General features: G+C 50.7%; 9 protein-coding genes across 9 annotated transcripts, besides 1 other annotated feature; 5 read left to right on the top strand and 4 right to left on the bottom strand.

The window, feature by feature from the left end:
- Positions 1-23,872: part of a sequence feature (contig 1.25 1206..229102(1)) that runs on past both edges of the window.
- On the top strand, positions 851-2,973 carry ANIA_01590 (uncharacterized protein; the record flags this gene model as incomplete). Its single annotated transcript, XM_654102.1, has 5 exons — positions 851-1,029; positions 1,097-1,337; positions 1,407-1,605; positions 1,660-2,902; positions 2,955-2,973. 5 exons carry the CDS (start codon positions 851-853, stop codon positions 2,971-2,973), a joined length of 1,881 nt encoding a protein of 626 aa, XP_659194.1.
- On the top strand, positions 4,476-7,060 carry ANIA_01589 (uncharacterized protein; the record flags this gene model as incomplete). Its single annotated transcript, XM_654101.1, has 4 exons — positions 4,476-4,951; positions 5,010-5,508; positions 5,564-6,800; positions 6,906-7,060. The coding sequence occupies 4 exons, from the start codon at positions 4,476-4,478 to the stop codon at positions 7,058-7,060; spliced, it is 2,367 nt and encodes a 788-aa protein (XP_659193.1).
- On the bottom strand, positions 7,200-9,855 carry ANIA_01588 (Hsp70 family protein; the record flags this gene model as incomplete). The annotated part of the gene is made up of 10 exons (XM_654100.2): positions 9,276-9,855; positions 8,859-9,227; positions 8,762-8,806; positions 8,639-8,705; positions 8,328-8,589; positions 8,152-8,221; positions 7,974-8,074; positions 7,749-7,926; positions 7,510-7,660; positions 7,200-7,429 (listed from the first exon to the last, which is right to left on the bottom strand). Exons 1-10 carry the CDS (start codon positions 9,813-9,815, stop codon positions 7,200-7,202), a joined length of 2,013 nt encoding a protein of 670 aa, XP_659192.1. The 5' UTR covers positions 9,816-9,855.
- Positions 10,109-11,863, top strand: ANIA_01587 (uncharacterized protein; the record flags this gene model as incomplete). Its single annotated transcript, XM_654099.2, has 2 exons — positions 10,109-11,241; positions 11,319-11,863. Exons 1-2 carry the CDS (start codon positions 10,251-10,253, stop codon positions 11,861-11,863), a joined length of 1,536 nt encoding a protein of 511 aa, XP_659191.1. The 5' UTR covers positions 10,109-10,250.
- On the bottom strand, positions 12,761-14,942 carry ANIA_01586 (amine oxidase; the record flags this gene model as incomplete). The annotated part of the gene is made up of 3 exons (XM_654098.2): positions 12,761-14,323; positions 14,394-14,825; positions 14,889-14,942. 3 exons carry the CDS (start codon positions 14,940-14,942, stop codon positions 12,761-12,763), a joined length of 2,049 nt encoding a protein of 682 aa, XP_659190.2.
- Positions 16,102-17,670, top strand: ANIA_01585 (NAD-dependent succinate-semialdehyde dehydrogenase; the record flags this gene model as incomplete). The annotated part of the gene is made up of 2 exons (XM_654097.1): positions 16,102-17,467; positions 17,528-17,670. 2 exons carry the CDS (start codon positions 16,102-16,104, stop codon positions 17,668-17,670), a joined length of 1,509 nt encoding a protein of 502 aa, XP_659189.1.
- Positions 18,097-20,398, bottom strand: ANIA_01584 (Zn(II)2Cys6 transcription factor; the record flags this gene model as incomplete). The annotated part of the gene is made up of 4 exons (XM_654096.2): positions 18,097-18,948; positions 18,998-20,057; positions 20,113-20,268; positions 20,328-20,398. The coding sequence occupies 4 exons, from the start codon at positions 20,396-20,398 to the stop codon at positions 18,097-18,099; spliced, it is 2,139 nt and encodes a 712-aa protein (XP_659188.2).
- On the top strand, positions 21,036-22,217 carry ANIA_01583 (uncharacterized protein; the record flags this gene model as incomplete). Its single annotated transcript, XM_654095.1, has 1 exon — positions 21,036-22,217. One exon carries the CDS (start codon positions 21,036-21,038, stop codon positions 22,215-22,217), a length of 1,182 nt encoding a protein of 393 aa, XP_659187.1.
- ANIA_01582 (M24 family metallopeptidase) lies at positions 22,474-23,859 on the bottom strand (the record flags this gene model as incomplete). Its single annotated transcript, XM_654094.1, has 1 exon — positions 22,474-23,859. One exon carries the CDS (start codon positions 23,857-23,859, stop codon positions 22,474-22,476), a length of 1,386 nt encoding a protein of 461 aa, XP_659186.1.

Below are 23,872 nucleotides of genomic sequence, written 5' to 3'. Positions count from 1 at the left end.
TTTCACTTCATCTTCAGAGTTTTTTGGCACGTCCGGTGAGCTTTCCGTTCTCTTCTCCGTCTCTTTCTTCCCGTCATGGTCTCCTCCTCAGTCATCCTAGCTTCTGCCCCTTCACTCCTAGCGCTCGTGGTAGTAGACGTGGAAGGTTCTTTAGACATAGGGACCAGCTCCTGGTCAGGATTGGGCCTGGAATCCTCTTGGGGATTAATAGAAGACATGTGCAGCTCTTCTTTCATTATTTTTCCTCCTTGGTTTCTATGAAAAAGGTAGTTGAGTAAGCTGCAAGACCGGAACAGAAAGGCTTTAAGCGAGGAAAGAAAAACGAGACGTAGCGAGGATTGTCGACTCAAGAGCTGACGACGCGTATTTAATACTCCTACGTGAACTCGGCGACAGCCCTGTCAGCATTAACGAGAGTGCTAGCCGCAGCCTCAGGCGTGGAGTAACGAGGCTGCAGTAGTGGCCTTCACCTCACTGCTGTCATGAACATATCCTTGCATCAACAAACAGTCGTGGATGAGAGAAGAGGGGCACCTTCATTGTCAGCCGAAGACAGAACGGCGGTCCTGTCAGTAGTAGCAAGGGTTGTGGCCAACAGGCTCAGGCGTGAAGAAACGAGGCTGCGCTAGCTGATTGCTCATCCCACTGCTGTCATTCACGTATCCTTGCAATACCAAGCAGTCATAGACGAGTAGAAGAGGGAAGCCTCCGACTACTCAGCTCAGCCTCTCAGCCTGGCGAGCCTATGGCAGCATGTCAGCAATGGGATAAATATCGAGAAACCATTTTATCTCTTCTGCGCTCCTCCCAACACACCGAACCCTTACGCTTTCCAGCCTCAGAAACTATCATGGGCAAAGAGAAGCATCATTTTTCTCGCCTTCCATGGAGAAAATCTGAGCCAGCAACGGATGAGGATGAGGCATGGATCCGAAAGAAAGCAGGGGCTCATCACCCAGCCTTCAGGACGCCGGCCGATTACGATCGAAGCGAAAAGCGGTACATCTCCGATGAGGAGCAGGCGATTGAGTGAGTCCTCTTAACGGCCAATAGGTACCCATTGTAATGGGGTATCGAATGACTTTCTTTTCCGTAGGTATCTGGAAAACCTTCTCCGCAAGCACGACGACAGCCAACCCGGGGAGCCAAAATTCTACCAATGCTCCTGGGAGGTGGTCATCCAATCGCTTACTCAAGCCCAAGACGCTTATGCCAAAAATACTGGTTGCGGGCAACGGACCGGGATGGCGTTGGACGTGACCCTATCAGCATTCGAAGCCTTGCCAGCTGAGTTCGGACTGGGTACAGTCAAGGGCATCCTGGGCTTAATGTTTCGAGTATGGCCCTGCTAGAACAGTCACAACAAATAAGAGACCCTCACTAAGATTGCGCTCTTGACTTTTCAGGTTGCACTACAGGGGATTGAGAACAGAGCTAAAATCTTAGACGCATTCTCCTCGATACCCAATACGATCGTCACCATTAATGTCGCCTGCACTGTTCTACGACCGAGCCAGGGAGACCTCGATCTGAGAGAAGAGTTTTACAGGACTTTAATCAAGGGAATGCCACTGCTGGTCGACGTGCTACTGCGAGCAGCGCCTTGTGCGTAATCTATGCCTATGTATATTCTGCATGACTTTGCTGACTGAGTGTCAGGGTATCGCAAACTGAAAGAGATTCTGCTATTTCGGATTCCCGAAACCGTTGCGGTGGACGAGGTCCTGTCAGAATGGAAGGGCATAATTGACTCCTTCAATCAGCGCATGCAGCGCATGAGGGATAGAATGCTCGGCACGCTGCATCAACAGGGGGTTGATCTCCAGAACCAGGCCGACAAACACTTTTCCGCTACGGAAAACCATTTCAGAGGACTGCGCGAGGAGAATTCCACAACTCATGACATGATGCGGGATCTTCAGTTAATGATGACTGTCATCATGTACAATCAGAAGCAGCTCTCGAAGCAAAAAGCGCAAGAGGCAAGCACATGGCATCACGGGCTCAAGTCGGGAGCAGATGCCACGACTCTCCTCTACCAAGAGTTGCAAGCCATCAGACGCCAAGGAGAAATCCAGCAGGAGGAGAATTCTCGTCTCAGGCGTGAAAATGTGGCCCTTCGCGAGGAAGCTGCGCTCAGGGCAGAAACAGAGTCGTCGTGGAAGCCAACCCATCCGTCGATGGCAGCATTAAGTGAGCTGGAGCTTCTGGGAGTCATCGGCGTACCATCCAATGCCGCTTGGAGGGATCTAGACATCGTACTGAGCCAAAGTTCATCTTTTGGCTCGCAAATGCTCGGCAAGGCCCAGCGGCTGATCAGGACAAGGGCGTTCCGGGACTGGTTCAATCAGTCGGAGTCGTCAATCCTTCTCGTCGAGGGCTATCTGGACATTAGCCCCGCGGCGAGCATCACGCCCATATCAATCCTCGACGCCACCTTGATCTCGAGTCTTCTCGACAGCTCAAACACGCTGGTGCTCTTTGCGTTTGCGGGTCTTCACCGGGAATATGAGAAGCCCGAGGTGATGAATGGACCGGGTGGGCTACTCCGAAGCCTCATTATGCAGCTCTTAACGAGTGACAAGTTCCCTCTGTCCAACCTTGAGTTTCTTACACCTGAGCGAATTGCCGCTTGTCAGAAAGGGGATATTGTAGCCCTGTGTGCACTGTTCGAGAGACTTCTACTGCAGGTACCACCATCCTTACAAGTATACTGTATACTGGATGGGTTGGGCTGGTATGAAAGAAATCCCTGGGGTCAGGATCTGCTTTACGTGATCAGCATGTTTGAGGAACTAGCACAATGGGACTTCCCCCAGACAGCCGTGATAAAGCCTATGATTAGCTTTCCTCACCACAGCCTCCTCGTCGCCGACGCAGTTCAGATACCAGTCCTCTGGAGGTATGTTTGCCTTAAAGCTGGGCTAATGGATGATATGCCATTTGTCGCATAGTAGAAGGTACTGGGATTAGTCTCGGATTCTACCAACAATTTTAGTCGGTCTACCACATCTGAATAACCTATCATCGCAAACCGGGACAACATTCTGGTGACCAGTTTCCCAGAATGCCAACTGAATCGCCGTAGCGTGGAATGTTGTGCAGGTTCGTGATAAGAGGTTTCTATGCATCCTTTGCCGAGATACAGAGACCTCTCATTCAGCTAAATATATATAAAGAGGTATTAAGAGTCCAGTCATAATAGTTACGAGGTAAACCAGACAGTCTTTCATGTTGCATGCCTCAGGCTGTACAGTAGATGTCTGTCAGAACAAGCTTAAGTGGACATGTCTACTTGTTGAAGATATTTTCAGAGCCTTTAAGAATCTGAGTAATTTCCCCTCCGGTATAGGACGATAGCCAGCGTCTATTTATACTTGGCTCGCACTTCTGGGATATGATAATATACTGGAGCCTTGTATATCCGACGCTAGGCCCCAGAGAACCACACCAGATAGTAGAATAGTAAATTTACAGAGTAGATCGTTACAGTATAAAGAGGAAATATCTTGATTATAGAGGTCGTGCGGCTACTGATAGAGAAGGGAGTCAATGCGAATGCAGAGGGTTGGCTTTTGCGAATGCTGTCGAGGAGACGTCGTAAATAGATTATACAGCAGCTGCTGAAGAAAGACGCCGATATCAATGTACAGGCGGGGAGCAAGTATAAGGGAATGTGATATTGCTTTACAAAGGAAAGGAACACTTTGGAAGGCGTGTGAAATTGAGGTTTTCGCTCTGGAGAGGTCTTGCCGCTAACATACACCAAAGTCTCTATAAGTAGACATCCGTTATGAAAATACTAACTGGATATGTTGCAATTCTGCAAAGAGTCTGATTGATTGTATGAAGTATGATTGATTGTTGTGTTTTGAAGCTATCGCTAATGATATCATTTATTATTCTGCCCGACGCCCAACCGCTTTCCTCTTCTGGATCAGGCAGGAGCCAGTCGATGCCATACAGCAACGCTATACAACGAGGCTCATCCTGGGCACCGTGCCCGGGATGAGCTCTGCCTGGGATGGGCCAGCAGATATGACGGATACGGCAACAGGATACATCTCTGTCCTTGACATGCCTTTCTTGTACGCACGGCAGAATATATCTTAGAACAAAAATATTATCCTCCTCTAGGATATCCTAGGTATATTTTTAGATTAAATAAAAGTTCCTGGGAATAGCAAATACTGGTTATCAACAATTTCAGTCATTTTGCTTGTTCTAAAGATTAAATATAATGAAGAATGAGTATATATAAGTATTATCTATAAGTTTCTCTTGTTCATTCTGAACCATATTGGCAGAATCCTGAACCACGCCAACCTGTGAACCCCCATTTGGGCTTAGCAGAGACACTTTCGCGTCATGTGATGATGCATTATCCATATTTAGCTCTCATAATGGCGGGGTTGAACCATTCTCCAAGCTACCTGCAGAGAAATGTGCCAGAGCAGATCAATCCTTCGTAAATAATGCCTCCAATGCCGTCTGAGGAATACCGCAGTCGGTACAGACTTACTGAGGATTTGAAAATCAAATTTCTGGGTCCTCTCGAGCCCGAAAAGTGGCCGACTCATTGGCCAGAGGCACGCCGACGCCTCTTCCACGACATTGTTAAGCTCGGCGACTCGAAATTTGGTACCTTTGAATGCACTTATTCAAGTGAAAAGCCATGGCGAGCCCAAATCAAAAGAAGGGCAGCGAAACTGGCGTACCTCGCCAGTCGGTGCTGTGACGAGGGCAAGAACGAGCCGAGCTGGAGGGCGTCGCTAGAACATGAAGTGCTCTACCGGTTCACGGTCGAGGTATCGTGTCCAACTTGCCGAGCAAGACTGTGGCGCTCAGAGATTGAGGCTGCCATTGAGTCTAGTGATTCCCAGGCGTTATCGCTGGACGAGCGACGGAAACATCGTATGCCCTGCCGCTGTCCTGAAGGCTTTGGCACCACGTGCGTAGTGAGCCCAATGTGCAGGAATATATGCGGAGGTTCCTAATCCACCTCACAGAGATTTCCACGGCGTCAACATGATCTTTTCCGATAGAGCAGAGACCTCAATCCATTACCAACCGCCGCTCCCCATCAGGTCTCGCAGCAAAGGCTACAAGAAATACGAGCAGCCGGACAGAGTATACGGATTGATTGAGACGCAGAACATCAAGACACTATTGGACTCGCCGTATCAGAGAACCACTGACAGCCAAGTGAAACAGTTGCGTGACCTCCTGGAGGTGTCACCATTTAAAGGTGACCGCAAACCACTTCTCTTCCCATTTCTGCTCCTCGAAGCCAAATCCGCTACTGTGGGTGACTCAGCGGGCGTGGAAATGCAGTCAGCTTTTACCATTCATAGACTATTAAAGGTGCAGGATGAACTTCGTGCTGCGACGCGAGTTGATAGCATGTGGGCGACGGGGCCGTTGGTGTGGTTTTTCGGATGGCATGGGCAGGATTGGTATGTTAAGGGTAGTTTCATAGACTATACCAGCGGGACCCCCCATAGATACGTGAGTTTTTCTCTTGCCCCATTCTCTCGTACTAGGCGAAGTTGATATTCTATAGTGCATCGTTGACCTCTGGCAAGGCAACATCTCCCAACAAAGCCGTGCATTGCAACTTCTACTCGTCGTGGATTACATATTTGATTGGGCTCGAGATATCTACAGACCATGTATCATCAGGGAATTGTCTATACTAGCAGCCAGAGAAATGCAGCCTTGCGATCCGGATATATTCTCCACCGTTGACCGGAGTCAGTCACAGATCGCATCGGAGTTGCCTGGCTTCTCCTGGTCACAGGAGTCGGACTCTCTGTATGTGAGTACGACAGGGCTCGAGTCTGGGCTCGGGGACACTCATCCGCTTTCTGGAGTGGTGCGAGATGCTTCCAATATTGAAACAAGATTCCTGAGCCTCCATATCACTGAAGCAAATATGGACGAGCTGTGGGTCTCCCTGCCAGCACACCTGCGGGAGTCTGCAACCACATTCGTGGACACATTACGACCGTCTCTAGACAGCTCATGGCGAGTTACTAGAAAGACTCTGTTCTCCATCCAAGCTGCTTGGACAAGAAATGTGAATGCTCCAGAATTTGCAGGGGGGAGCAATACAGATATCGCGTCTGATGAGATCTTCTTCACTAACATCGTTATTCTTTTCCACATGACAGACGATTGGACTCTTGTCCGGCAACTTACATATCTCGCCATCTCCGAAGGCGCTCTGCAAGTACTGCTATTACGACATAGCCTTCCCGGGCTATTGCGGGATCTAGAGGCGCAGAACCCCATCATTGACGACTCCAGCATTGAGCCCTTCATTAAGTCCATAAGGAGACAGACAATCGCAAGCAGTCTAACGGCCGCTGTGAGCATGCTCTGTATCTCCAGCTCCTTTACCCGAGGCCCTGGCCGGATCCCAGGAAAGTGGCTCCTTAGCAAGGCCAAGAACATCTATGCCGGGTTTGTGTTCGACAATTCACCGTCGACTCTAGAGATTGTGGCCTCTTTCCACGAAACACGTGAGAAATTGATCGTGAATTATTTTGATGACCCCTATCTTGTTTATTCGCGGACGCGAACCTTCCTCTCAGCCGATAGCCCTGAGCAGGGCCTGTGGCCGCGACTGGACTCTATATGTCAGGACAAGCATGGATGCGCGTTAGTTGAGAGTCTCAACCTGCCTGATAACTCTACAGGTGCAGGTGCAAGATTCTGCGTCTTCATCATATCTAAGTATGATTTCGACCGGTCTGACGTTGACACGGCTACCATTGTCAGAGGCTTGGCGGAGGGGGGTCTGTACTACTCCGCTCTACAGCTAGATTCAAGTCAGAGGGTGCGTGAGTGCTATGGGTATTTGAATAGATCCACAAAGGGAGAATTGTTTTGGCGAAATGCAGATAGTTTGGGTTTGCTGCTGGAGTGGCTAGAAGACCTTGGTTCCCAATCTGGAAGGGCAGGATGGTCAGGGGGAGGCCCAGGGGAGACACCAGATTCGCCTATTATGATATCATCAAGCGAGGAGTCGGAGGGAGATCCGATAGAAGAGGACTAGAAACGGTAATCCTGGAGTATAATGCTCGTAGCTGGGTGGAAACTAAGTCTGCACGCGGGTCTAACTTTCTGAGCAGCGCGAGCTGAAGCACTCAGTTTGAGCTAGTAAATGAGAAAACTGCGTGTATAGAACTCAGACATCACTCTGTCCCTGGAATGAAGGCCGCCGCGATACAAAGCTGCGTCTGCGCGCGACACATTCCCCCTGGTGGATAGAAGAGCTTTACAGCCAGGTTCCTTCCGTCAACTTCCATTGCCAGTTCGTAGTGGATCTCGTAGAACATCCCCTCTGGTCCCGATCTAAGCTCGAGGAGGCCCTCGTTTTTCACTGGCTCTAGGTCTATCTGCAGGATACCAAAGACTTCCGCGCCTGTCCAAGCAATAATTCAGGGTCAGCCATGTGTAGCCAGTGCCAGAAGCCTGGAGAGGAACATGAATGTGTATTAATACCTTTATTGCAAGGAGCGTTCACTCGGTAGTGGTTTTGGGCGTTGTCAAAATCAGACACCCAGATTTTCTGATGTATCACGAGCTCCTCCTCCATTTTGAAGACCTGCCAGTTTCGAGTCCGAAACTGTTGCTGCTTGCTCAAAACTAGTCCCTGCGCCCCGTTAGTCTTAAACCTATCGCGGTTGCAGCTCTGAAAACAATTCTGATACCTTCTTGATCACCCAATCCAGAACACGTACATATTTCTTGCCGTCTATGGCGTTAAAAATCGGGGAAACGCCTCGATGAGCTGGTTGTCTTGTGCTGTAGAGTTCCAACTGAAGGAAACCAAAATTTGACTGCACAATACGCTTAGGGCCGTCAGATTTGTTGAACGCACGGAAAACAGCTCCGTGGGAGACTGTCACGGCGCTATCACTATTGTCCGTAAGCCAGGCGCGGCTTTTATGCATACTGAGACTTACAGCCCCTTGGGCGGATATATAATCTTCAAAGCTTCGAACTCTGTTTCTATATGAGAGCGGAGGATGGGGGCAGCTGAGAAACCTCCAACCAACAGAATTGTCTGTATCCGTGGTGTCAGCAATTTTCGCCTTGGATTAATCAACCAAAATAGTATTTTCGGAGAACAGTGTGATATACCTCGACCGTGAGGCCCTTGGCTGCCGCTGCACTGATTTGCTGGCGAATGAGTTTGCTTATACCGTTCAAGCTACTCTGAAATAGTGCCGCAATATCTCGTCTTAGAAATAGATCAGCATGTGGTTGCACTCGGCTGCACTTAGTATGACAGATGCGATACGCTGGAACTGACGAACCTTTTAATACGCATGGTGTTGTGTCCAAATCCCAAACGCTCATTCCTCTCAAGCCCGTGCACGACTATAACTTCGTCCCCGTCCAGCCCATCTGCCGGATTGAAACCTCTCTTGATTTTATACTCAAACTCGGTCATGATGTCGTGCTCAATAATGTATTCAAAAGAAGGGCCTTTCAGTGACTCGTACGCTGTACTCTTGATTTTCTCTATGGCCTGGTGCTTGAGAGTTTGGTTTGCATAGCTGGATCCGCAGTTGCTTCCTATATTTTGTGTCAAATTTTCAGTCTCGATATACGGAAAACTTCGTACCAGTAGGAGGAACAACTTCTTCCACTCGAAATGGGTGTTGTTGGCAGACTCTGTAAGTGATAGCATCCTAGCATTCCTGTTATTAATCCGGGCATGACAAAAAAAATAAAATAATGCACTTACCACGGTCCCACCACCTGCATCACAAACCATAAACACTTCTCCTGTCTTTCAGGTAGCAGTTAGCAGTAGGATGCTCTGTAGAGGATCAAGCACTCACTGACAGCCTTTTCCTCCCTGAGCACGCTTCAAGTATATACGCCGCAGCGGCCTCGGGCTCATTGAGGACAAACGGAGTTGCAAGGGTACCAATATTGAGTTCATGTGCTATATCAAGCAAGATTTCCTGCATTGTTCGTATCGCTTTTGCCGGCCATCCAGCCGGAACGCAGAAGACGAGCTCAACCTCGCACTCCTCACTGAGTTCTTCTCTCTCTGTGAGAAATTCTTTGCTATACTTCAAGATCTGTCGCAGATAGTCCTTGATTGCCTCTGTTTCATCCTTGCGAGCCCTTACCAAGGTTCTCCGGAGTTCTTCACGCGGGCCTCGAGTTTCTTTTTGGTTCCCCGGAAGAAGAAGCTTTGCATACTGAATGATCCGATTTTAGTTTAGATTATTGTCTTCGATCGCAACGACGCCTTGGCGAGCGCCATATCCCCAGTAGAATCGATCGCCTAGATACCAACTCTCGCTCGGGACTTCTGGAATGTTGCGTGCCCGGCTGTCGACACCGGGCCAATCGGTAATGGAGCAGATTTGCGCTCCAAAGAGAGTCGGAGGAGGCCTGGCCGAATCGAACTTGATGTAGGAGACAGAAGAGAAGGTGGTACCGTAATCGAGCCCAATGATGAACTTGGTTCTCGGTGACAATGTATCTGATTGAGCAGATGTGGACCTAGAGGTGAATGGTTCAGTTAATTCTACGGACGGTTCCACGGAAGTTTCCGTCGACGGGATCGCGGATGTTTCCGTTCCCGTCTCGGTTGTGGCTTGATTGGTCCACGTGCTTCGGCTGCTCCCGCGACTCTGACTCCGACTCCAGCTGCGACTGGGCGGGGTCTCCGGCACCATCGAGTCCCCATCTTCTGTGTCAGTGCCCGTGAAGCAGACGTTTTGGTCAACTATTGTCGACGCTCGGCGTCGTTTGCGTGTTGCAAGGCGCCGCAGGTCAGCCATCACGATACGAGTCGAAGTGAACACTATTGGATTGGAGAAGGACTCAAGTCCGATGAGGATACCGCGACGGAATGGGCAGCCACTGCAATTTATTTCCTCCCAGGGGCTGAGAAACAAGCGCTACCAGCCACGTCAAGTGACTGGAGTCTGCCCTTCGAGGCATTCTCGAATGAGAGCACAATCAAATTGGAAATCTGCCTTGCTGCCTGCGCGCTAGGCTTAACAGGGCAAAGCCAAAAATATCCCCGTCACTGCTGGCGGTCTCATTGCAACCAAACTCACGTTTTCTGAGCCGGTCGGCTTCCGCATTTGCCTCTCCATAGCCGCGTTGCATCGTTCGATACAATTCGTGAGGACCATTAGTTTGGTTCATACCTCGATAACCCACCTTTTTCACAGCTCAAAGCATATCGTCTACGCTGGTTGACTGCAGGCATGGCACAACCTATGTCTGGAGACGTCCCTGAGCTGGCCCCGCTAGAAGTGGTCGTTCCAACCCGCAGGCGCCGTATGATAGGGTGGGCTATGCTGCAACCGGGTGAGAAAGTAGAGCCGTCGCAGCGGTTTGACTCCAACATTACGCAAGAGCATATCCTCCCGCCAGATCAGAAGCGACGTCGGCCAGCTGTTCAAGAGTCAGAACCCCAGCATAAAGGGCACTCTAATGCGAAGACAAAGGGAAACATGCCCTCGAAGCGGTCATCTCAAGGAAGCCGAGCACCCCAGCAATCTCGTATATTGTTGGGGGAAACAAAGCCCGGCGCCGACGATTCCATCGAGCTCAAGCGAGAGATAACGCGCTTGAAAATTGAGAACGATCTCCGTGCTCTTGCAGAGTCTCGAGAGATTCAACGGCTCCAAGCTGAGGTGAAGCGCTTGGGAAGGCTCAAGACAGAATTGAACAGAGCGATTGACCGGTTGTTATCAGACCCTACCCGTTCTGCAGCAGCAACGCCCGAAAGTGCTACAAGCAACGATGCTATATTGCGCGAGAAGGAAAGGTTGATCGAACGCCAGATTTGCTCGATTAATGACCTGGAATCAAGCTTGAGTGAGGCTTATGAGCATGAATTCCTACGTTCGAGGATTCGAAATACGGACCTTCCAACAAGCACAGCTAGCATCGAAGATGCTATGATATTAATCAAACGTGGTGTTATTCGTACTGCAGATTTACTGTCCAGCTGTTTACACCCTCCCGATTTACTACATCTTGTACTTCAGATGAATGCAGCCACCGATCTTCGGAATTTGTTCAACAGCACAGTTAAAGACAGCAGCATTCTTGAAAAAACCCCTGACTTAGCTCTGCGGGCAATGTTATTCCGTATTGTCCGTGACCAAATACTAAACTCCGAAATTTGGACGGCTTTCCACACAGAAGGGTTCATGCTGAGAGCCTATCAGAGGACGATTCAGCAAACTGGTAAGTACTATAATCTTCTTGAAATACCCATATATTATGTTCCTAGGGAAAGCTAACGATGCCATCCATCCTACCAGCCGGTAGCGAGTTTGCCTCGACATTTCACAAAGCATCTCTGCTTTACATGTTGGACCACGACCCAGATTTCGAGGCATGTTTCCTCGGTGCACAGGTGAAAGAACTTCAGATTTATACAATGAGGCTGTTGGATCCATTCTTCGATTCTGCCAAGCTGACACCAAACGAAAAAGACCTTCTCCGTGAGATGGACCACCTCTTTTTTGAAACCTTTTTCTTCAGAGCCCGGTGTTTTGCTCCGGACGGCATACGATACGAGGTCATCCACTTCGAGCCAGGAGAGTCCTTTGATTCAGTTACCATGGAGGCGCAGGACGCGCCGCAGGAGCAATTACAGGGCCAGGAACGGGACAAAAAGCCGCTAATCAGGCTTTGTGTGCATGGAACGGTCGTGGCACATAGGATTTATGAAACAGAAACAGAGGGGCTGCGTAAGCTTAAACTACTGAGCCAACCGTTCTTGCAACCATCCAAGTCTCGAGCCCATAGCGGAAGAGCCGTTGGGGAAGTGGTTAGCGATAAAGCAATTGTGGTGCTTCGGTGACTTGACTCACCGTACCTATGAGGATGTTAATGGTGACTGTTCTGCTAATCCCAGGTCGTTGTGGATAGCAACGAAGGCCCTTCTACCCTACGTTTCATTATCCTCAGCGTTATTTACCAGGTATTGACTCTTTGCCGCGTTCTCATCGAGGTAACTAAATTGAGAACTGGACAATTAAGGGAAAGAAGGTCGCCACGGAAATTTTCAGTCTGATCGTCTTGGTCAATTCCGGTGAATCTGCGGTCAGTGGCCTATGCAGTAAGGCCAACCGCTTAATGTGCATAATTTGTTTTCTGGAATGCCGTTGCCAATCAAGATTAAACATGCCAAGGATGACCAGGCAAATCTCAGTATTTATTTTCCCCCTGCATTCACTGTGACAGCCTTCATGTACAGTTTCTCACGGGATACTTTTGATCTGATCATCTGTTCATTGGAACATCCTTAATCTGTGCACGAAGCATACCCTGAGCAAGAGGAAGTAATACCTGTTAATGATGATACGATAATATTATCATCCGAGTTATTCTAAAATACGATCTGTTACTATTATTAGATAATATCCATTAAAACGTCATAAGGTCTTGAGACCGTTAAATTATTCCGCAAAAAGAGAAACTAATTGCCAGAGAGAATATTATAGACAAGGCGCATGTAGCAACCCAAAGTCAAGTACCTTATATTGGGCCTTGAGCTCTCGTCTCCTCTGGCCAAATATCGGGGCCAAAAGTTGGTTTGCGTTGTGGCAGGTTCATGAAGTATGAACTACGCTAGAATAGGGGACAGTCTATGAATAATCACTGAGATACCGGGGTGGGGAACAACCATTGATAGCACAAGATATGGAAATTTGCCATATATGGCACAGAAATAAAATTTTCTTGCTGCGACGAATGCTTACAAGCGACAACACGCGTCCGAAGTTGACACCACTGTGTCCCCTTCTACCAACACACTCCGATTCCTCTCCTGTGTCGAAACAGGGACATCCAGGCCAGGATTCCCACTGAAGAAGTTGACCGGCTTCAACCCGACAACCATCCTGTCCATTGGCATAACCGGCCAATCTTCTATTCGCGGATTATGGGTCGATCCAAAGGTGTGCCAGAGGACAATATCCTCGTTGCGGACAGAGGTTTTGCTTCCAGGATCGTTGCGGCGCCTTGTGATGGCCGAGTTGATACCCTCGCCGCCACTTGACTGCATTGTATACTGGCCTGCGGGGAACATCTCTTCATCGTCGTATCGGGTCACCCAAACGGCATGAGCGCCGAACTCAGAACGCTTGGAGTGGTAGGAATCTGGGTGGGCGAGGAGCATTTGGCTGTATGCGGGAAGGAGTTTGAATCCAACCGGCGTTTTCGTTGTGGGGTTGATTTTATTTTCATTGATCAACTTGAATGTCCGGTTCTTAGTGAAGTCCAGGTCGAGGCCCGTTTCCTCAGGAACAATCACGGACGTTGTGCTGTAGCCGACGCCCAATGGATTGTGGATGGAAGGGTCATTGACCGGCATGGGGTGTGACTCCTCAACCTGCAGAGAGTTGCGAACATCGCCATCGAGCCAGGGATCCATCCGGAGGCAGAATAGGTGTTGGTGATAGGGAGCAAGAACGCCAGGGCCCACGATCGTTCCGTAGGGAACCTGATCACCGAGATTGATTGGACATGTGGAGAGAATGCCCGTGGCCCTCACCTCGTAGTGGATAGATGCGTCTTGACCAAACTGGAAGGCAAAGATATATTCATAGTTGCTGACGGTGATGATTGTCTGCAACACCAGGATGCGTGCACGCGTCACGACGGCGTTCTGTGTGCGGAAGTTGGTGTGTTTCCAAAGAATGCCGTCGTCCTGCTCGTGGCAGCAGACGACATTAGGGAGCTTCAGTGGCTCCCCAGAAGAAGTGTTGTGCCAACCATCAAAGTATTTAATCAGGCCTAGGCAGTCACATCCTAGGCGAAGGTTGTTGGCATTGATGCCAGCCCCGTCACTTCCTAGGTCAAATGCAGCCTTGCGAGGATAAGGCGAGCGCGGGTCTCCGTAGGGTACAAACATCTCGGACAGAGAGAGACGGTAGAATAAGCTGCGTCCATCATAGCGGATGTCGTGGAGCGTCAGACCCTCCCGGTAGTTAAATCCTACGCGCATTGTCCACTTCTCCCACGAGATGTGGTTACCCTTGATGGTAAAGGACGGGCCTTCCGGCTGGACCACCTGGTAGGGCTTTGTCGTGTTCCGGGGAGGGGGACGCAAGCTTGGATGGTACTCGCTTTCTGCTGTAGAGTGGATTTTCTTGATATCAAACGGTCGCGCTTGGTCAGTTATTCGGTCATTTTGGGCTGATGGTAGATAGTAGATTTTGATGACCTTTAGCTGCTCAGACACCTCTGCGCACAAATCCAGGGGATAGGCATAGTAGTTCGCATCCGGATTGTCGAGAAGGCGTAAGTAGAACCAGCACTGGACAGAAGTCAGAAGAAGTCAAAATTTCAGACCATAGAGAGGAATATATGGGATTTGTTGAACGCACCATTGTAACTCGCTCCAACCCGTCATATGTGCCATCCGTTCCATACGCCCACGGTTCAACGATAACAGTCGAGCTAGGCGGCAACTTGAGCTTCTTAATCTCGTCCTGGACTCGTTGATCCGCCAGACAAGCGGATTCGACGAGTCTCATGTAGTCTGAGTCGATATAAGAGTGCCTGCCTACTAGATGGTCGTTCTTGAGTACACCTGTCGAGTCCAGATCTATCAGAAGTTCTCGGAGCTGGTTGGCTCCATCGTTTCCTCGCAGAACTACTTGGACGCGAGAAACACGAGCAGGCCGTTTCGCTGCTGGGATGCCACGATGCTCACTCTCTAGGAAGGGCATCATCTCCTGCTTTGATGGCTCTTTGAGCGTGATGAAACGAAACGCTGGCGATTGCCCAGGGAATTGTCCACGAACAATGGTCGCAGCCTTGCATAATTAGCAAAAATAACTAGCAACGAGGTTGGTCTGACGATGATGGCACGGACAAACCTTGGAGATCTCCTCTGGGGAGAGAGGGTCGAAAGGATGCATCTTGCCAGTCATTGTAGAGAAACGCGAAATGTGTGTTTGCTCATGTGAACAGCGTCCGGAGATAATCTTGAGGATCGAGCGGCGACCTTAAATAGACCTGGAATTGCCGTAGATCGGCAGCCTTGGAGAAGAATGTGGGTGGCCCTTGGCTGACCGACTAGGTCGGGCCTGTTGGCCACGCAGATACGAGGATGTTATCGAAAGGCGCCTCCTGATCGCTAACGTTAAGTATAACCGGGCCAGCCATGGGGCCTGACCGCTAAGGTTAGGGCTAGCCGGGAGTTAACATCCCCTAAAGGTTAAGCTTGTTTTTAGGGCCAGCGAACACAGGGAGAAGGGGCTTATTCGCTATCGCCGCCTGTCCAAGTCCACCAGGTCTTCGTAGCATCTCCGCTAGATCTGTTCACTCCAGTATGACTGCTCATAGCATCGGCTATCTAGAAAGGAAGGACCGAGCGACATCGAAGACCATCAAACCAGTCCTTCTCCTCTCGGTCCCAAACAATCCTGCGTCCCATTCAACAAATCTGTTGGCATCTCAAATTTCATTGCCACCCTGGAGAGGATGACGGATTGCATTATGGGGCTGCAACGCCTCCAACGCAAGTTCCACAACATTTACTGGACGCTTGCACCTCTTATAAGTGGAAATAGAGAATTCAGTCGAGCTGTGTATGAGTATTCAACGGTGAATATTATCAAACAAATAAACTTAGTCGGTAGTTTAATTGTACTTTGTTGAATGACTGGGGGAAGGGACTAGCCAGGTCACTACGATCTCCTACTGCAAGATGACGCCCCAGATAGTTCCTCATACCGTCATTCCAGCCCTCCTAACAGTTGGGCTAATTGCGTAATGGCTATTGCGACAGAAAGTTAGAGACCGGTCTTCTGCACCCTGAAAGGAAAGGCACTACTGGTCGGGTTCAGCGTAACTATAAAGGGGGCCTGCCCCTGGTCTCTTGCATGAGACGTATAGTATTATACTTTCCATCTGACTTCATACACAGATCAAACAGTTGCATACGAACAGTTGCTGTCAAGTTACGATATAACCTTGTATGATGGGGCGAACACTACCATTCACGGTGCGACATTATCTCGAGCCTTCCCGTGTGAGAATGCGGGCGATACTAATTTTTCTCGTAGCTCGACACCCCAGGGCTGCTACATGAAGCCTCCCTACTACATGGAAACTGGGTGCAAGCGAAATCCGGGGAGCGATTCGACGTTGAAGGTGCGCTGGACCTTGTACACAAGACTACTCCAGTCGGCTAACCAGGGCTTGGGTATAGACCCTGGCTCGGGGCAGGTCTTTGCCTCATGCCCGACCAACACGGTCGCCGATGTGGATGCCTATGTCTCCTCTGCGCACCGATCATTCCTCTCTTATCGGGAGACTAACCCACGCGCACGGGCAAAGATGCTTCTGAACTGGCATAACCTCATCGCCCAGTCCAAGAACGACATCGCAAAGCTTGTCGTGTATGAAACAGGTAAGCCCATGGCTGAGGCCGTTGGTGAGGTTGACTATGCTCTTGGCTTTGCGTGGTGGTTCGCGGGCGAAGCAGAGCGCGTTCGCGGATCCATTGCACAGCCGTCTATCTCAGAGCGACGCACTTTCGTGATCAAACAGCCGATTGGGGTCTGCATCGCGCTTGTGCCGTGGAACTTTCCAGTGGCCATGATCATCCGCAAAGCAGCAGCGGCATTGGCGGCGGGTTGTACCGTCGTGATCAAACCGTCCCCGGAGACGCCACTCAGTGTGCTGGCGTTGGCAGATTTGGCGCTGCAGGCCGGCTTTGGCCCCGGAGTGATCAATGTTCTGACCACAGACAATTTGAATACTCCGGACGTTAGTGAGGCACTCTGCAAGCATCCCCTTGTGCGCAAGGTGACGTTCACTGGAAGCACGGCTGTGGGACAGCTGATTGCAAGGCATTGCAGCGAGGGGCTGAAGAAGGTGACGCTAGAGCTCGGCGGAAACTGTCCGTTTATTATCTTTGACGACGGGGATCTGGAGCAGGCATTAGCTGCTTTGATGATTCTTAAATGGCGCACTGCCGGGCAGGCTTGCACCCATGCAAATCGCGTGTATGTGCAGAGTGGTGTCTACGACACGTTCTTGCGCATGATTGTCAATGCTACAAAACAGCTCAAAGTCGGCCATGGGGCAAGCCCCGGGACTACCATGGGACCCCTGACAACGAGTCGTGGGATCGAGAAGCTCGAGCGGCATGTTGCAGATGCTCTTGCAAAGGGGGCCCGACTAGAGCTTGGGGGGCATCGACTGCAGTTGGAGGGCAACTACTTCCAGCCTACGATCATCTCTGGGATGTCGGCCTATATGTTGACAACCCAGGAGGAAATATTCGGGCCCCTCCTTGGTCTGTACCGGTTTGAAACTGAAGAGGAGGCTGTCCGCATGGCAAACGATACGAGCATGGGGCTTGCCTCGTACTTTTTCACCAGGGATGTTAGTCGGACGTGGCGACTGCTAGAGAATCTGGAAGCGGGCATGATCGGAATGAACACTGGTAAGTGATACACAAATTCATGTCTATTATCTCTTGAACGCGCAACTTATGAGATTCCAGGCAATTCGTCAGCGGCGGAGTCACCGTTTGGTGGCATCAAAGCGTCAGGATACGGCAAAGAAGCCGGCAAAGATGTGGCTATTGAAGAGTATCTCATTGCCAAAACAGGAACATTGACAGTTGGAGCTGTCTCCAAGCTCTAGATAGGCAGAGATAAGTAGATAGTGAACATAGTTGAAATCCCAATAAGAACACAATCTATGACAAACTCCTGGAGCATCTGATACCAACAGGTAGTGGTGAAGCCCTGATCACATTCTGGGCTATACGCAGACTATGTGGCATGTCAAGCACTCCAACTCAGTCAATGTTTCATTGATCCAGTTAAAATATTTCTGCTATTCCCTTTTGAGCTCGCGGGTGCCTTCCCAGTCTTGCGAGCGCCGATCACTGCTTCTGACTCTCATTCTCCACAGCGACTTAATGCTCCTATCAAAAGTTTCTCTTTACCCAACAGATAGGGAGGCAGACATCCCGATATCGATCGAGTATTGCATTGGACATCTGCTAATAATGTACACAATAACGAAAGGTTATGCTACTGAATCCGAAATAGCCGATCACGCTCATCAAACAGGCAGAATTCGTACCCCCATGGCTGCCAAAGCCTCTCTCCAGTCCATTGACTCATCTGGATCTGCATCTAGACTGCTCCAGACCCTATGGACTGTAGCATGCTGCTTACTATAGTTTCCCATCCCGTACACCAGGACTCGGCTCCACCAACCATCCCACTGTCGACGCTGTTCGCCGACAGCCTCACAGGACGCCACGAACGCTGGCCACGAGATTGGCGCGGGCAGCGCGCCGTTCTTCCCAAATGTGATCTTGAGATCTTCTGCCTCATTCAAGGCTGCAAGGACCTCTTGCTGCTCCCGATGGAGACGGCTTCGTGCACATTGCTGGATCGACCGGTAGTAGTAGATTCGCGCTGCTCCTTGGAACGCTTTAGCCTGTGCCCGCGCAATGTCTATCATGTATGGTTCTGCTTCGGTCGAATCCATTTCCGCAAAGGATTCTGAATTTATAGTGTACGAGCACAGCTCGTCTCCCAGCGTCTCGCACGATTGCAGAAGACTGTCCGGATATGGACGACCCTGCTCACGGTAATACGCAAGATACTGGGCAAGGCGGTAGATGCGGAAGATTGCCCCAGCTATCGATGTTGTAATGCCATATATAAATTCTATACTGGGCTCTAGGGTGTCGAAGTCGGCTCCCCGGGGAACATGGTCGTACCCTGGCCAGGCCCTCCGTTCAGGATGTACGCGTGTCGTACGCCCAAAAAGATGAAGCATTTTACAGATATTGTTGAGCAGACTCGTCTCACGGCTGACAAGCAGGGAGTAGTGCCTCGACGCTAGCAGTTTGATTCCTGCCTCCAGGTGAATCCAGTGGTCGTCCATGCCGCCGTCCATTATCTAACCCGCAGTCAGTAGAGACGCCACCACCAAGTGAATACAGACTCACATCCGCCGATACTAGAGACAGTATAGCTGTCATTAGGTCTCTGTAGGGGGTCGATTTTGTTGCGAGTGCACTTTGTAAGGCGATCAGCGACCGCTGCTTGTGATGACAAGCCAGTTGCTCAAGGGCTTCTTGCTCTCCTTGCATTCTCTGCAGATTGGCCGCCGCAGTGGATAGAAGACTATGGAACGCAGCGATACTGGCAGATTGGAGCTGACTGCGACGTCCGGACCGTTCTAGTTGCGACGAGCCGTGGAGCGCAAGGGGTAGGTATACTGTCTTGAAAGGATTTCGGGGGTGGGACACTGGCTGCATCAAATGGACAACATGCTGCATATAATGGTCCATCAACATTGTCGCCGTCGTATTTTCAATCATAGTTGATGCTAGGTCGCAATCAAGAGATATCACTCCCCGGTTTCCAGCTACAGGGCCCTGAGGGGAACGATCATTGCCTTCCAACCTGGGTAGATCGGAGCTGGAAACAACGCGGCCAGGGGTTGATAGTATACCATGAGTATCCGAAGGGGGAGGTGAGGAAGAGACGAAGGGCTGATGGGAACGAAATTCGCGGCTATCAGCGACAAGACTCCGGTTGGCAAATTGAAGCGCGCCTGAGAAACGGGAGGTCAGAGTCTGCTCTAACGGTATTATCCAGGTTCCGTCCCAGGAGTCAATATCATCCACGGGTATTGAGGTTTCCGTCGATCGATACGGCAAACCTGATGTTCCATCGGGCAGGGGATGAGTTGGCAACTCTTCTACCGAACTGGAAGAACTCTGGGCTGCTGCCTGCTGACAGTCTGTATTACTATCTGCAGTAGACCCATCGGTGCTGTGCGGAGGAGTACTATGAGCATGGCTCATGGAGTCGGTAAAAATGTCCTCGACGTATTCGTCGGCTGGGAGCAGGCTCTGGCTTTCCTCCGGTGTGTCCGAACAGATCGCAGAAGGGGGTTGAGATGTAAAGACCGAAAAAGGGCCAATACTGTTGGTCGTGGATTTCTCGATGGTTTCTAGGGCTCGTACCACTTGGGCTTCCGTCATGGGAGCACAACCAAGCCTATCTGATGAGTGAATGTCAGCTTCTGCTCTTCTCGAATATCGGATTTCCAAACGCACAGGGCTTGATGCGCCTTCGACGCGTGTTAGGCCCAGCATTCCAGATCAGTCGAACATCGTATCCGGCGCAATCCAGGCCTGCCCGTTGACAGGCCCTACAGGCAACAGGCGTCTCATCGCATTTGATGCGGCGTTTTCGACAAGTCCAACAACTGGGGAGTCATACTGTCAGCTTCAATGCAAACGGTTCGGGGGACTCGTGGAGGGGTACCCCGTGTAGGATAAGGACCTGGATGGTTTTGTCTTTCTTGCACCACCCAAACTCCATACCAGCTCTGTCATCGCCTAAACTCAGTAATTGCAATATGTAGCGGCCGAGGTAGACCAGCTAGAGAAGGAGAGCTTCAAGTGTGGAGGAAGCACTGTCCCATCCCCAGCTTTTGCCACTACCACTGCCACTGACTGCGGGGTCAACAGCTCGCAGCCATCCCATAGGCTCTTAGAAAGGCCAAGATAGCGCCTGATAAGCCTGGCAGGGTCAAATGCGGAAGTGATCTCCCTCTCCCAGAGATAAGAATATGCATGCGTTGCTGGCGGCCCAACTCCGTTGTCTCAACATAGCCACCGCCAGTGTCATCTCGCCATCCTTCGACTACAGGAACATTGCTCTTCCTGACGCCCAACTCGATTCGATTTTCCAGCGCCTTTTCTGCCAAGTCTTCCTTTGGGGTAGCCTCTGAATACCTGTGCTCCACCTATAGTCGGGCCCTGCCCTACTCCAATTCAATTCTCCACTTTCCACATTTTCAGTTAGGCTGACGCTCGTTGGATCTTTCCTTTTTAAGACCATGGCTTCTATCTCTCGCAAGCCCATAGGTAGTTAGACAGTGGCCCAGAGCCTCACTATAAACATTTAGTAGAAGCACTGGCAGCAAATATCGGTCCGCACCATGGGAATCTAGGCGACCATCCTGCTACCATGTCTATCCCCCACCAATCTACTCCAGACGTGACAATAGACGACGTCGTCTCTTTGACACAAACTTTGGTCCAAATCGACTCTTCGACTCCCGGGTCTGGGTCAAATACTGCCGGAGAGACCACCATTGCCACATATATTGCAGCATGGCTTCGGCACCGTGGCATTGAGTACCACTGGATCGAAGAGACTCCCGGCCGTCCATCCGTTGTTGCCGTCGTCCGCGGGTCAGGGGGCGGAAAGACCCTCATGTTCAATGGCCATACTGATACGGTCACCCTTCAGGGCTACGACGGCGACCCCTTAAGCGGGCGTATCGCCGACGGAAGACTCTACGGTCGCGGATCAGCAGATATGAAGAGCGGCCTTGCAGCAGCAATGACAGCAATAGCGGGGGCGAAGAAACTTCATCTTCGAGGTGACGTGATTCTTGCGGCTGTCGCGGATGAGGAATGCGATAGCATCGGTACAGAGCAAGTCCTTGCGGCTGGGTGGCGGGCAGATGCAGCAGTCATCGCAGAGCCGACGGAGTTTGCCATCATCAATGCGCACAAGGGCTATGTGTTGTTTGAGGTGGATATTCACGGCATTGCCGCTCATGGGTCACGGCCAGATCTTGGAGTCGATGCCATTTGCAAGGCCGGATACTTCCTCGTCGAGCTAGATGGCTACGCTCAGAGCCTGCAGCAGCGAGGTCCCAGCAGGGTCAACACAGATGCGCCCAATGTTCATGCAGGCATCATTCGCGGCGGTGCAGAGATTAACTCGTATCCTGCCAAGTGCACCATCTCTATCGAGCGCCGCACCATTGCTGGCGAGACACCGGACTCTGTGCGCAAGGAGCTGCTGGCCATCCTGGAGACACTCGCATCCACTGTTCCCAATTTCAGTTTTGATCTCCGCATGACTTCATACCGACCACCGTATTTCATCGCCCCTGATCACGCTTTTGTTAAGCTCGTGGCCGATCATGCGATCAAGACGACGGGCAACGCGCCTCCCATTCGAAGCGAGACTTACTGGACTGACATGGCCCTGCTGTCCGAGACTGGGATTCCGGGTGTGATCTGGGGTCCCAAGGGTTGTGGACTCCATTCAAAGGACGAGTCGGTGGAAATCGAGTCCATTCGTCAACTGGCGGACGCATTCGTGGCTATTGTTGAGACTTTCTGCCAGGGATGAGTCGATGCAATACGTAGTTCGTGGTACATATATACTGAATAAATTTCACCTTATCCGTCAAAAACATGTTGTTATGTTCCACCAATTGTTAGAATGGATTTGACTGAATGTGCATTCCTCCAGGCATTGTATAACCTGGCTATATACTCTCGCCCACAAGTAAGATGACTATATCCCTTTGTTCATGGACGCACTCCGCGGTATAAGATTCAGAAAACAATGCTTAATACTGTTTACATGTTACAAGCCAATCCCACTAAGCTTGCTGGGTAGGGTCTCCAGGGGGAGCAGAAGGCTGATAGTCACTAAAGTCATACTCAACATCATAGTCTTCAGCATCCACATCGCCCTCAGAGAGTTCCACATCCTGCAGATTTTCACCTTCGTCTTCCTCTTCTTCCGTGAAACCATAGTCCTCCTTTTTTACTTTCTTCCAGGCAGCAATTGTCTGCTTCCGCGTGATACAGAAGGGGAGCTTAGAGAGAGCAACACACCCGTCCTGGGTCACCTCGACCGTTTGACCGATCGAGCTTGCTGTATCAGTCGCTTTGTCCATTAGGATGATATGGATGAAAAACACCATGCCCGGCCGGGCAATGACCTTCTGGCCCCGCACAAACATGGGATAGTCCATCCAGGTCGGGGCAAATGTGGCGCCCAGGCTATATCCACACGCGTTAAACCGTTGGTCCTGGAAGCCATTCTTGTCGGCAACTCGAGCATAGGCTTCGAAGACATCTCCTATCTCGCGACCAGGTTTTAGGGCAGCCATGGCTGCTTCCATCTGCAGGATATTGACTCGAAACATCTCCCGGGCGAGCTTGGTGACGCCGCCGATATGGATTGTACGCATAAGGCAGGCATGGTAATGCTTATACACGCCCGCGTGTTCGAGGGTAATCTGTCGGTCGATCTTGGACTTTCCAGCCGAATAACGGGTGAGGACTGCCTTGTTTCCGGAGACGAGGATGTTCTCGTTTGCTGGGTCGTCGCCGCCGCCCTCGTAGACTGTTCCCACAATCTCTCGCCATAAATCGCCCTCGTACGCTCCTGGTTTCGCCAATTTGAGTGCGCGGATGAGGGCAAAATCGGCCAAATAGGCGGCCTTGCGGATCTTGCGCAGTTCAGTCGGGGACTTGACAATGCGCAGTTCTCGCGTAAACAACGTGCTGTGGTTAACCAGAGTACAGAGCCCATCTACGGCCTCTTCCAGTAATTTGCCGATCTCGTGAGTCAGGGTGGCCGAATTAGGCTCGTACCCAATACGGCGATTGGGGCTGTTGATGCCAAACTGCTTCAGGACGCGCGGAACCAAGGAGACTGGGTTGCTGCTCGCATCGTCCGATCGGATCATGATGTCCTCGGGTTTGAGGATGGAGGTGTAGAGGGCTTGGCGAAGATCTGGCATGCGTGTGATGAGTTTCATCGAACCATCGATATGAAAGTACATGGCTTGGAAGAAGACGTATCCGAATGTGTCATATCCCGTGAGATAGTAGAGGGTTTCCTGCTTGGTGATCAGGAAACCATCCAGCTGCTCGCGCTTCATGAGCTCGAGGGCCCGGTAGCGCCGCTCCTCGAACTCTCCCTCCGAGAAGTGCAGGGCCCGCTTGAACGGCTGCGGCTTCTTGATAGTGACCATTTTGATGATTAGA

Source organism: Aspergillus nidulans, chromosome VII (genome assembly GCF_000011425.1).
Source record: "Aspergillus nidulans FGSC A4 chromosome VII".
NCBI classification, from domain to species: Eukaryota; Fungi; Ascomycota; class Eurotiomycetes; order Eurotiales; family Aspergillaceae; genus Aspergillus; species Aspergillus nidulans.
Note: the sequence above shows the minus strand (reverse complement) of the source record. Positions and strands in the feature narration are given on the sequence as shown.